Here is a 13,948-nt window from a genome sequence, read left to right as displayed (position 1 = left end):
TGAGCTTGCTTTGCTCGTTTTGAAATTGCAGTGGAAAGCACCAACTTGATCTGTGTCAGAATGACTGCCCAGCTACTCGTGATGAACAGCGTTTCGTTCCCCTTTCCAAAAGGAGCACACAGAGAGCTGTCAGAATCAGGGTTTGATTGGAGCTGGGCTTGGTGATGCACTGGGGTAAATGAGGTTGGATATGCTTTTAAAACGCAGCTGGGTGGTCTGGAGGGTGCCATATCTGCATAAACACCCTGCAACTCATTGCATTGATGCCATAGCAAAACATGCTGAAGTGTTTTGGCTTGCAGTTGCCTTAAGTGGAATTAAACCAGTGATGAAGTTAGTCCAATATTTGTAGCTCACTAATTGATTACACTTCCAAAACACCACTGGGAAGGAGACTTGAAGGTCCAGCTGGGCTATGAGTAACAGCATCATTACGAATTGCTAGACTAAAGCCAGCGGTAATCTTTCTCCTTTGCTTTTAACTCCCAATAGAAACAAATGGGGATTAAGATGTAGGTAGGAGAAAGGAGCAGGCAGCGGTTGTGCTTGTTTCAGTCACCACCACTGCTTCAATAACCTTCTGACCATGCATTTGAGATAAAAGCCTGCTCTCAGGACTTCTGCTGTTAAGTCTCACTTAATGATTTTCTGTGAAGTGATTCTATAGTATAATGATCTCACTGCATCCTTTCCCCCAAAGGACACTGCACTATGGTACAAATGATCCTCCTCTCTGCATCAAGCATTGCTGATTTTGCTTTAGGCACCAAACCTTCCCCCCATAAGGAAAACGCTTATCCTCCAGGTGAAGAAAGTCCTGACCTGTGGAGGCTCACTGGTCATATTTGTACCAATCACTATAGGTGTCCTGGGCAGAGCAGCAGTACGAGAAAAAGCGAACTAAACGTGCCACCGTGAGGGACTTGGCAGAAAACCTCTTCAATGACCCAATGTGGAACCAGCAGTGGTATCTGGTAAGAATTTATTTCGCTGTGGAACTGGGGATGGTGAATTTCAGTTGTGCTACCAGCTGCATTATTTTACTGGTATCCGAGTGACTGCACTGAAGGGAGTAAATGAAGAGTCTCTCTAATTAACATAAGCTATAAAAATGAGAGATCAATGTGCGTAATATTTCCAGGCAACCTTCTGTTTCCTCTGAAGTGTCATTTGTACAAAGATTCTGGAAGCCAATTCAGGCTGCTGCTTAGGATGGTGGTTGGCTTTAGAAAGTGTAACAGCTAAAAGCCACCTTTATGGTAATTTAAAAATACCTGCTGCTGGCACATAATAAGTCTCTTATCACGTCTGAAACTGGCCATGTAGTTCTCTATTAAAATCAGTAGCACAGAGTGCATACTGCAGAGGAGAATAAAGGCATATGCGACAAGCACCGCCAGCCTCTTGGACTGGGATTGAAACAGAAGAGGGTCTCTACAGTTTACACGCTCAAAACCTTGAGGAAAAGCAATTTCCTGAGCTCTGCGTTCACTGGCTGCATGTGGCAGCTCATAAATAGGAGCTGATAATTATTGTTTTGTATGGTTTCTTTCAAGAGTCTGTGCTTCCACTACACATCTTGCTGTTCCTTCAGTCCAGGCTTCATTGCCTTTGCTCAGGACAGGGATGGGATTAAAGGTGGGTATATCAAATCAGGAAGAAAGGTCATCCACAAATGTGGCTGGAAATACCTTTATCTTCTTCAGTTCAGCCTAGAGAAAACAGACCAAACTCCAGGTTGTTTTTATATAATGCTTTGCCCTCTCTTTGCTTTGTTTGAGTGAAGAAAAATAAATCATAAACTGCATAGCATAAAATATTTCTGTGAAGATTCCTGCAGGTTTCTTTTCAACACAAAAATTGGTTATCTTTAAGAATTCAACTTTTCTTTGAAGCTGAATGTCATTTGCTTCTTTGCCCGTTTCCAATAGGAAGCAGGAAATTTCAGGGCCGTCTGTACTGGACACATACTCAAACACAGTTTTATGAAAATAGCAGTGTCCTCGCCAGGATTCGTAGTTCCTTTTTTCCTTCTTTCTATGGTTTTCACTTCTTTTCCCTCTAGTTTTCCCACATGAGAAACAAAACATGATGCTTACCCTTGTTTGCAATGTACATTGAATTTTTTCTCATTAAGTGCATAAATGTGTTAAATATTTCCTTGCAAAACATGTTCCTTGCCTTGTAGTAAATAACTTTTTATTACCTTATTGTTATGAATTGATGGCAATAGTTTTTAGCTCTATTAGGCGTACCTTCACACATCACCAGAAAAAAATGATTATTTGATGGATTCTAGAGAACAAAACTTGAAACCTCAGGTAATTCTCTGAATGTCAGCAGTCAGAGAAGAAAGCGTAAAATGAAAGAAAGGTCATTCCCATAACAATTTTTATTTTCCAAGCCTCACATTTTATGCAACATTCCTCTGGAAACAAAATAAAAAAACCTGCCATCAACTAATGCAACTATGCACAGAGAAACAGAAAGAAAATGTTATTTTTTTATCTCTGGTTTTATGGGGGTTGTAAGCAAGTTTTCTAAGTTAGATATATGTACTGTACATTCATGTTAGAGAGGAAAAACAACCCTTTTAGGAGCTTCAGAGAACTTGCTGTGGAGGAGAAGGCTGTATATGATTCATGCTTCCAGTTGATTTACCACAGGAACAGTAAGGAGAGTAGTAAACAGAAAGTTGTGATTCAGCACTGTTGTTCCTAACCAAATGACTACCTTAATTGTTGTATCTAATAATTATTTTGCTCTGGCTGACTTGAGCGCCAAAGGAGAGATCTCAGCTCACTGTGCTGTGGAGTGCTGTCCCAGCTTCTCACTGAGTGAAGAAAACAAACACTAGTAGGTCTGATCATTAACTTGATGTTCCAAGGTTCATTGGTACATCCCCACCATTCCCGTGTTTCTGCTGCCTGGCCCCAGGAAACTCAGGGTACTCTTTGCTCAGGGAATCTTTGAGTAATGGGGTAAATCAGCGCTACAGGTATTTGAAGAAACTGATTTTAGTTTTATCTTTGCAAAATTTGAGCAAAATATACAAGTTCAGGCTGGCATGGTTTAGAGCGCCTTTGAAATGCAACTTTGGACCTGTGTGGTATAAATGGGTAAAACTGTTGGCATGTTTTACTCCTTTCTGTCCCCCAGCAAGACACAAGAATAACTCCATCCCTGCCCAAACTGGATCTCCATGTTATTCCTGTGTGGCAAAAAGGGATTACAGGCAAGGGTGTAGTCATCACAGTACTGGACGATGGCCTGGAGTGGAATCACACGGACATCTACACTAACTATGTGAGTTTGGGCATTAGCATGGAACAAATTAATCAGCTGTAAATGTGATGTACAGACCCTCTTCTCCAGCTTGCTGTCAGAGACTGGACTATTTGCCTGAGGCATGTTTGGAACCTGGTCTGTGTCACTGGAAGCTGGATGTTCCGTAGTGGTGTGGGGATTTTTTTGTTGTTATTTTTTTCCCCTCAGTGGATTTAGTTCCCAGGATTGTTTGTATACAGTGGTTTGATGCTGAATTATTAAAGCTCTGTGAAAAATTTATGGAATTGTTAATGCCCATCAAATTCTACTGACTTGATCGCTGTCTACATGAGGCACACCAAATAAATACAGACTCCAGAACCTGTTTTGTTACACATTTTAAAATGCATTTTCTAGTTGTCTGAATTAATTCTGGTTTATTTAAAAATATAGGACCCAAAGGCAAGTTATGACTTCAATGACAACGATCACGATCCCTTTCCTAGATATGACCCGACAAACGAAAACAAGTGAGTAGCCTCCCAGTCGTGTGAAGAGAATGAAACGGTGTGCTATTAATCTGTGTGTTAGGACATGCAAATGCAGAAGTATCTATGTCCCCCATGACAATTATAGAATGAAAGAAATAATTTGTGTAGCAGAATCACAGGATGGCTGAGGTTGGAAGAGACCTCTAGAACTCATCTGTTCCAAGGTCCTGCTTAAGCAGGGTTACCTACAGCCGGTTGCCCAGCACTGTGTCTAGACAGCTTTTGAAAGTCTCCAAGATTGGAGACCCCACAACCTTTCTGGGCAATCTGTGCCAGTGCTTCTTGGTCACCCTCACAGTGAAAAAGCTTTTCCCAGTATTCAGAAGGAACCTCTCATGTTTCAGTTTGCACAAACATTTGCATGTAGCATTGGCACAAACACTGGAAACTAAGGAAACTGAATTCCCAGATCAAGAGCTTCGTAACTGTAGTTTCCTTATAATGTCCTCAATTTCTTTGTGTATTTGTATGTTTCTGTAAGCTGGAGGGAACAATCTGTTTGTGCCACATGTGTGTTTCTAAAATGGTACCTCCCCCAAGCAGATTTTGACTAAAGTACTCTGCTTTGCACTGCAAATTTTAAAAGAATATGTCTCCTCTGAAGGGCTCTGGAAGAGACCATGTTTTAGAGGAACCTACCAAGAAACCCAGCCCTTCAGGTCAGCTTTTGTAGCTAAGGACACTCTTTTCCAGTTCTGACAGTGTCTGGACTGTCATTAGGAAAAAATTCTTTACAGAGAGGGTTGTGAAGCATTGGAACAGGGAGGCGATGGAGTCCCCATCTCTGGACATGTTCAAAAGACGTGTTGTGGTGGCACTGAGGGACATGGTTTAGGGACCCTGGCAGTGCAGGGTGAATGGTTGGACTTGATGATCTTAAAGGTCTCTTCCAACCAGATGATTCTGTTATTCTGTGATTCTGTGATTTTGTGATGAGAATAGCTTCCAGCTCAGTGTGAAGTCATACTTCTGATCTCCTCTCATGGGTATGACACACGGTCAGGCACTGGAGGAGGTTACATTCACTCCTGCAACACTCTTCCCTCTTCTGAGACTTGGAAACTTTATTTAGAACAGAATTGGCCCAAATGTCCTCAAGGTACTAAGCTAGGAAGTTCCGAAAGTCTTGAATACAAAACAGGCCAGTTCACTTCATGGACTTGTGCATCTTGGAAGGAGAGAGGAATTTGCTGTGATGCCTTCTCTAGAGCTACCCGATACTCCGCGGAACACCTTGATGTGTCTGTCACACCTAGGCCTTTCCATGGTAATTTAGGGAGGGATTTTGTCCATCAGGAAGATAAGAGAAGGGACCTCTTTAAAAGCTGGTACACAGAAGAAGTCAATTTCTTAAACCAATTAGGATGTTGCTAATCAATGAAGGTACTGTAGGAAACCAATGCACTGGTTCCCTGCTGTCTGTCAGACTACACAATAGTGTCTACGACGTAAATCAGTGTATGGGGAAAGAAACCAATCCATCAAAGGATAAATGTCCCATGAATAAGACATTTTAAAAATGACATTTCTACTTTGTTACAGTGTTATTTAAGAGCAAGAATCCATTATCCTCTTGTTTCAATGACATTATCTCTTCAATCTACCTGTGTTACCTCTAATCTTTATTAATAAATAAGTGGAATTCAGCCCAGAGCATTCAAACACTTCATTGAATAACAATCCGTAGTATTAAATAATACAACTCTTTACAATTGCACTTCTATGACAGTTTTCTGTATTGTGGAGTAAGAATCACCTATGGCAAAAAAGGATTGCATAGACAGTAGTTGGTTACAAGCAAAATTTAGCAATGTTGAAGGTACATTAAAGGATGATTTTCTGAAATCCTAAACAAATGCAGTCATTAAAAAAGAGGAATATCTAAATGTGTGATTAAAAAAGACTTGGGGACAGGAGTTAGGGGAGTAAGGGGACCTGCCAGTGCTGGGAGAATGGGGGGACTTGATGAGCTTAAAGGTCTCTTCCAACCAAAACAACTCTGTGGTTCTGTGATGTTTCTGCCTGAAGAAGTTCAGCAGTTTCTTAGCCTCACCTTAGCCCCATCATTTTACAGTACTTTTGCACTCTACTAAAATATTGGTATCTAATAGATCTACAGACTTCAGTGTGACTTGGGTATTAATGGTCTCATCATGATGACCCTCTGATCAGTAAGTAGGTAAAATTATGTTGCTTGAAGCCTAAGGGAAACAAGCCTTATTTCCTCATGTGGGTAAAACTCAAAAGCTATTCAGTACCTGCATTGTGTTCCTTTAAAGGAAGGCTTCCACCAAATCAAGAAGGTCAGCGATGACTCTTTTTGTGCACATTGCCCGAAGATGTTATGAGATCTTGTTTATTCTTGCTATATTTATTCAGGCATGGGACACGGTGTGCAGGAGAAATTGCCATGCAAGCCAACAACAGAAAATGTGGAGTTGGAGTAGCATACAACTCCAGAGTTGGAGGTAAGAAAAGGGAAATAATTAGATGACTAGTACAAATGGAAACCAGACAGATCCTGTGAAGTGTTTGGTGTTTTCAGCTGCCATTAATCTGAAACACAAATGATTGGTCCTCCTCAGAAAACATCAGTCTTGCAGTATTAGGCTACAAAATCAGAGTTACAGCTATAGGACGTCAGTTCTCTGGAGCTTTGCTATTGGCTAAATATAGGTAGAATATGTTACAATAGCAACCATAATATAGACGATGGTGGTGACAGTGATGATGACATTGATATTATTGTTATTATTATTATCAGCATTATTATGTAATAACAACAACAACAACAGCAATAACAATAATAGCAACCACCTATATAATACCCAGAGAGAAGACTGCATCTTTAAGGAATGATGGACTCTCTGGATATCCTGGAAGGAGGTGACATGAGGGAGGAGAGTGAGAGTAAGAATAAACAGATTTATACCCGTCCTTGCTTGCAGCATATTGTTTCCATCTGCACAATTACATTCGAAAGGTCGTGTCAGTCAAGATGTTCACACTGCTCTGGTTTTTGTTCCAACAACTTACTCCTTTACTATCATTCTAAGTTAATTTTGAAAATAAGTAGAATCTTGCTTGCCCATCGGTCAATATTGCCACGCTTTTTTGAAGCGGTGACTAACAGAGGTTTCTGAAAGAGCCGTGATCAGAGTATCAGTTGCAAATGGTTATTTATCTCCAAGGAAGATACTTGTACAGTCCTAGTTTTTCCATTACTCCCTTTTTTCCTTTTAAACAAAGGGGCAATGAGTGACAATTGACACCTATAACTGCCGTTCATTCCCACCATTTCAGTCCCTGTTTGTAGGTTCCCATTTACTTCCCTGAGCTGTCACAGATGTCAGCTTCGCAGCCTGCCTCTGCCATAGTGCATTATGCTGTCATGCTCTGTTTAAATAAAATATCTCACTCATGAGATGAAGACGCCAAATGTTCAAAGCAGGGCAAAAATGGATGAAGCTGTGAAGATGTCTGAACTCCTGCTGTGCCCATATTTTAAGGCACTTGATTCTACAGAGAAGATTCTTCTACAGTGTGCTCTGTGTTCATTTGCAAATGCAAACTACAGATCTGTGCAGGGCAATTTGTCTAGGAAAGGAAAATAACAGGATGAAAAACAGTCCAGCAACTCAAATTACGCAGGAGGTGCTTATCCCCGGGCAGGGGAGCAGGAAGAATGGGGAAGTTGATAGAAGTTGTGAGCTGTTGTGTATGAGCAGCCTCGCTAAGACAGAAACGTCACAGAAATACGTTCAGGGAGCAGTGGAAGATAGGAGGAGTCTGCAGAAGGCTCATATAAATTTGGAGTGGCTAAACATGGAAAGATGTTTTTTATGTTCCAAGCTATACAGGATTAAATTCTTCACAGGCTTTTTTTTTCCTTTCTTTTTTTTTTTTAAATCCGTGAAGTGACACATTACACACTCCTATTTGACATTAGTTCGGGATGACTTCTTTAAGCGGCTGTTTGCTTGTAGCAATTGCCATGGTGGATGAATCCAGTGGTCCGCAGCTGGTGCCTTCTCTCTGATCATCAGCAATAGCTGCTCCAGGGAGAGAAACCCTGACATTTGGAGCACCTTGTTCTCTAACCTTCAGCAGCAGAGGTTGGGTTCACTTTGCCTTGAGCAGTAGAATAAAACATTCCATTCAAAATGTTTTTTGTTTTCTGTGAAAATACTGACCTTAGTAATCCCAAGTGTCCTTGGTGAGTGTCTTCAGTACTTTGTGGCTGTAAATCTCGTAGGCTTTTCTGTGCACTGTGAGAAAAAAAAATTAACTTCTTCATGCCGGTTTTCGAAGTGGTGCCCTTCAGTGTCCTCTAACATTCACCTTCTGTCCTGTGTGGAGCTGGGAGATGTGTGTGGATTGGTCACTTTTGGAGTAAAGCCAGGTATGTGTGTTTTCACACATACCGTAGCACCGTGCTACGATATTTCTCTGGCACTGCCATGGAAATCAAACGATTAAGAAGCTCCATTTTACAAAGGACTGGGCTGAGAATTCGCGCACAGTGACGGTTTGCTAAAAATAGCTCTCTGCCAGGGAGAGACATGTATGTGTCTGAAATTACGTTGGGCTTTGCCTGCTGCTGATTGTGTGAGACTGATGATGGCCGCAAGCATGTGCAGGAGCAGGAAAGAGTTTGCAAGAGGAATCTGCTTAGGGAAATGTCACTGCAGTCATCAAATCCCCATGGTGACTTCAACAAGCAGGATTTTGTCGAGGCAAGGCAGTACTTTTTTTTCTTGAGCTGTTTTCATCAGTGTGTCGTCAGTGTTGTTGTTTTCTTCCTTATTACATAATTAATCTGCAGAGCTGGCTTTGTCTTCTAATATGGGAAATATCTGTACGCTGCTCCCTGCATTCCCAGTATTGCATGACATGTGGTAAGCCCGCACCTGGAGCTCGCGGTCATTTCCACACGGGAAGATCTTTGCTCGCAGCGCGCTGGCCTGAAAGAATCTTGCCATTCTGAGCCAGCTGAAAAATGAGTATTCAAAACACTATGAGTTTAAGCATGTGTAGGGTAAGCATCGCTTTGAGTCCTTGAGGCACAGGCTATACCTTGGGTCTTCTCCCAGCTCCGTGAGTGATAGTGGAGTGGAAGTGGTTGAGTAGATTAACGTCTCTATCTGGTTTTGCCACTAATTAATAGGAAATAACAAAGCCTAGCTTTATCTCAGACATATTACGAGTCTTAGAGGACAGCCATTTGGGAAAGGAATTATGCTTACGGTCTTTTTTTTTCCTGCTTGAGAGTATAAAAGTAAAGAACAAGACACTGACTGAGCTGCAAGGGTAAGGTTGGTGTTTTTTATCAATAGAATGACCACATTTTGCCTGCTGTGCTTTGGAAAAATCCCCATTTTGTGGAAAACACTAGAAAATGAGCACTCGTAATTCACCGGCTGCCACTAATGGTGCAGCTGCTCTAGTACTAACTTGCCAAGTTCAGGAGAACCCAGCCATTTTTCGTGGCTTGGGCACATGGGCTGAATCCTGACTGTGGTGGCTCTCTCAGCGCTGCAGTTGCTGGGAGAGCTGAGCCATCGTGGGAATTTTGCCAGACTTGTGCTATTTCTGTCCTCCTCTGGTGCTGGGCAGCGGTGGCAGCCCTGCCGCAGGGCTGGGGATGGGCAGAGCGAGAGATCCAGTGCTGACATACCACTGTCTGCCGCTGAATTTTAAATACCTCTGAGATCAGGCTTGCTCTGAAAAAGATTAGATCATGCAGTTTCTGATAAAATGTTAATGGCTCGGTACCTCTAGCATCTCTGGGTTGCTCACAGTAAAAAAAAAGTGGCAGTAAAACAACAGCAAGAATTTTTTATGCTGAAGATTGAGCACTAGTGAAATAGTGGTGTCATGAAGACACCAAAACTTTAACGACTGTGAGGACAAAGTGTTTTAGCCAGAACATTCAGAACTATATCTTTGAACTAAACCACTTAGAACTCTTAAAGGTAATGTTGATAAAACCTCTTTAATGTTAGTGACATGCTGGCAGTGTGAAAAGTCTTTGTGACAGATTTAACAGAGAGGAAGAAAAAGTCAAGAGTGAGCTCAATACAGTAAGAAAAAGCAGAAACAGTGAGCGAAACACCATCTTCTGTAGAAGGGGAGAAAGAATAAGAGACAACCAAGATTTTGAGAGGATTCTTTTAAAAATTTGCAGAGCACACCGAGTTCTGAAAACAAACAAACAAACAAACAAAAAACCTGTGTGCTGTTTCAGGTGGAGACTGTGGTCAGTGTTACAGGAACAGCAGTGGGCTGTGGTGGCAATAGTGTGGATTAATGGTGCTGGAATCTTTACAGACAGTTAACAAAGACTAAGAGGAGGGAGCAGGAAGTAAATCTTGTCTGCTCGTCCTGTTTAGGTATACGGATGTTGGATGGAATAGTCACCGATGCTATTGAAGCCAGCTCAATTGGTTTCAATCCGGAACATGTGGATATTTACAGCGCAAGCTGGGGCCCTAACGATGATGGTAAAACTGTGGAGGGACCTGGCAGGCTGGCACAGAAGGCGTTTGAGTACGGGATAAAACAGGTACAGTACTTGAGGGAAAAATATACAACAAAATGTGGCAGAGAACAGAGTTTTAAAATGGTTGATATCAGGGAAGAAATGGAAATGGTTTGTGCTCTCCTGGCTCAAACGAATTTGAAAAGGAGGAGACAGATTTTAGTAGAACAGGTCAGAGAGAATGAGACTTCTAAAAAAGCACTATCAGAGGTTCCTGAGCTGGTTTTGAGCTGCATTCTCCACAGTTAAGCTTTCTTTTCCCATCCTTACTTCCACTGTCTTTGTCTCACCCTACCCCCACCCTTCTCCACAGCTTGTTCTGCACTGAGCAGTAATTGGATTTCTGCACCGAAAACCTGTAACATTTAATACAATTTCTGCTTTGTGAATATTTTACTGTGTGAAATAGTAATGCATTTTAGCACCCTGTGGATGAGCTCACATTATGTTAATTGCATTAGTTTATAATACGGTGTGTATCGTGATCCAATTAAAATGAAGATTGTAAAAAAATGCACGCTGAAGAGTAGAGCTTTTTAGAGTTCCTTTTTATGTTACCTTCTTTAGATCTGGGTGGATGATAAACAGGGTGTGAACTGAGAGCTGCTGAGGATGTATTAAAAAAACTACTCTGGCTTTTGCCAGTGAGGTGAAAAGATACCAAAAGATGGACAGGTACTAATAGAGAGAGGAAGACTGCAGCAGATGAGAGAGAAGAGAAATGGAGGAAAGCTCGACAGACAGCAGCAGAGAGAAAGGGTTTTTGAAAAAGGGCAGTTAACATCAGCAGGCAGTTGGAGAGGAGGAGAAGGAAAAGTCTGAGAGCTGGCAAACATGATCTGAGGGAAGAATGGAGGCCGAGGGGAGTGATGATAAGCAGATCTCAGTCCATAGGTAAGCAGTAAAGTATGAGGGGGAATTAAAGGCAATAATTAGGGAAACAGCCTTCAGTGATCTTTCTTACTCTGAAAAAGCAAGTTCTTTGGTCAAGAATCTGTCTTTTTTTACAACTTGTTTTATTTCTCAAGGGGAGCAAATTTCCCCATTTGTCAAGCTTCCTTTTGTAAGGCTCTGGACGATCTCCATTCGGTTTGACGTCAGCCAGGGCTGGGGTTGCCAATGACTGTCATCCCTGGTGCCTTCATTGCTGTCCTGGTAAAGCACTTAAGTGTGTGCTTAGCCTTAAGCGCCTAAGAGATGTTAGTAGCACTCAAGTGAAATCGGAGCAGGTGTTTACACATACTGGTGCTTTTGAGGTCTGCAGCCTTTATTCTCAAAGGAAGGTCTTATGTCATTTTTTGTAGTTGGGGCTTGTCCCTCCCATTTTAACTTGTATCACGAAGAATACAGTTTTCTTCTCTATATTTTTAATGTTTGAAGTGCTGCAAATGTTTTAGCACCTGCATGAATAACTTCAAATCTCATCTGAGTGGGGATAAAAATCTGTATTTCAACAGCTGTTTCCAGTGAGTGTATCTATGTTACAAATTAACATCATGCGAATGCTGGAGACCAGAGCAGAGAATTAATGTGGCTATGTCTGGAGGGGGGTGGTGGTGCTGGCCCACTGGTTTGTGAGAGCAGGGAAGGTTTTCAGTCAGATGTGCTTGATGGTTCACTTTATTTTGGTGAATGCCAGCCATTAAAGGCTTCCTTACAAAAAATAAATGGGTGGAAAAGTCCTAACATGTGCATTGTTCGTATTGCTGACCTTACCTCTGTGATTACAGCATAAGCAAGTGAAATAACCCCTGATAAACTTGCAGTTCCTTAAAAAAAAAAGGATATTTTTCCTAGAAACATTCAGGACTAAAACATCAGCATGTGGGAAAATCTACCTGGTGAGCACCAACTCTGTCTTTAATTCAAGAACCTGTTCAGAAGAAGGTTGCTCTACCTGGAACACTGAACAGTCAAACTAGAGGCTGTACTCTAGGGTGTGAAGCAGGATACCTCAAGCAGCTGGTTTCTTCTCTCTTCTACAGTGCTTAGGGAAAATTGTCCTTTCCTACCTGAAAATGTTGATTTATTGGGCTTTTTTGGGGGGCAAAGAGCTGTTACTAATCCATTACAGAGACTAAAATGTCCTTGATAACCATTTGTCTCATTTCCTCTAGGGCCGCAATGGGAAAGGCTCCATTTTCGTATGGGCTTCTGGGAACGGAGGCCGTCAGGGTGACAACTGTGACTGTGACGGTTACACCGATAGTATCTACACTATCTCCATTAGCAGTGCTTCTCAGCAAGGCCTTTCTCCCTGGTATGCAGAGAAGTGCTCCTCAACTCTGGCCACAGCATACAGCAGTGGGGATTATACTGACCAGAGAATTGTAGGTTGTTTTTACCAGATTCAGAACAAACATAGAAATGTATTGTCTATGCAAATAACAAGCGAGAGCTCGTTAGTGCTTGGTTTCAAGTGCCTGCTTTATGTTACTTGTTATGTGCTTAGTGCTTTTGCCTTGGAACACTGAGGGATTTGTGACCCAAAAAGTGATCATTTTCCTGGAACACCTTGTACTGTGAAAGGGTGGCAAAACAAAATGGCTGTGCCAGTGCAGTCAAACCAGCATGTTGAATTTCTCCTGTGCTTGTGTACGACAGAGGTCTCTGTGTGGTTTGATAGGGTCCCATCCTTCAGAAGGGGCAGCTGAAGAAAGGTTTAGAGTAAAAGGAAAAGGATCCTGTGGAGTTAGTGTACCATATGAGTCAGTATCTTCCCATTAGTTTTTTGCAAGACTGTCAGCCCCTGAGTCCCCACTTAGCACAGCAACGACAGCACTTCTAAACCTGTGAAAGGTGCTTGTCAAGCAGGCGTATCAGCCTGTGTGCTTCATTAACTGTGCAAGAAATTACTTGTGCTGAAGAAGACAGCTGTGATAAAATAATATTGGGGTACCTATGGTTTCTTTTCAGCCCCGGTGCGTGCTAGTTTTACAATAAACTACAGGGACTGATGTAGATTAAGAGATGGAAATGAAACCAGTGTCATTCCAAGTCAGCCAGGACACCAGTCCCTCTAAGTGGCTTCTCTTCCTAGCCGAGGTGCAGGTACATGGGCAGATGAGTTTGGTATTTAATTTCCAAATAAAGCATGTTTCATTGCAAATTATAGTTCTTCTGCTGAAGAGGGAGCAGAACACCAACACTAATCCTATGAGTAATTTTCTAGCAAGCAGTAATTTTAAATGTTCTAGGCCCAACACAATGATCTGTTTTTATGATTCACCAGTAAGACTAAAACACTTACTGTGAAACCTTGGAGTAAAGTAAGATACTCAGTGTGGGAGTATTTTGTTCTAACACAAAGCGTTTTGATATAAAAATTATAGTTGAAGAAAAAAGACTGCATTGAAATATGAACGGATTTAAACATCCATCACTTTTTCTGGTGGTGAGGAATGTATTAATGTGCACAAAGTAAAGGAGACGTGGTTGTGTTTGTGAGTGTGGACACAACTGTATTTACAACTGTTTATTCATGCAGTCTGTGGGGTCTTTTGTTTTTTCTGTCAGACAAGTGCTGATCTTCACAACGAATGTACAGAGACTCACACTGGGACCTCTGCCTCTGCACCGCTGGCAGCAG

At 41.8% G+C, this 13,948-nt stretch overlaps 1 protein-coding gene across 1 annotated transcript in view; it reads left to right on the top strand.

Moving 5' to 3' along the window:
• The window catches only part of PCSK1 (proprotein convertase subtilisin/kexin type 1), a 25,596-nt gene that overhangs the window by 3,190 nt on the left and 8,458 nt on the right, over positions 1-13,948 (top strand). The window contains exons 3-9 of the mRNA XM_010140045.1: positions 864-974; positions 3,160-3,306; positions 3,721-3,797; positions 6,198-6,286; positions 10,211-10,383; positions 12,477-12,689; positions 13,876-13,946. Of these exons, the coding sequence (XP_010138347.1) occupies positions 864-974; positions 3,160-3,306; positions 3,721-3,797; positions 6,198-6,286; positions 10,211-10,383; positions 12,477-12,689; positions 13,876-13,946 (881 nt within the window). The remainder of the gene's footprint in view (positions 1-863; positions 975-3,159; positions 3,307-3,720; positions 3,798-6,197; positions 6,287-10,210; positions 10,384-12,476; positions 12,690-13,875; positions 13,947-13,948) is intronic.

This window comes from Buceros rhinoceros, unplaced genomic scaffold, assembly GCF_000710305.1.
Source record: "Buceros rhinoceros silvestris isolate BGI_N320 unplaced genomic scaffold, ASM71030v1 scaffold357, whole genome shotgun sequence".
NCBI classification, from domain to species: domain Eukaryota; kingdom Metazoa; phylum Chordata; class Aves; order Bucerotiformes; family Bucerotidae; genus Buceros; species Buceros rhinoceros.
Note: the sequence above shows the minus strand (reverse complement) of the source record. Positions and strands in the feature narration are given on the sequence as shown.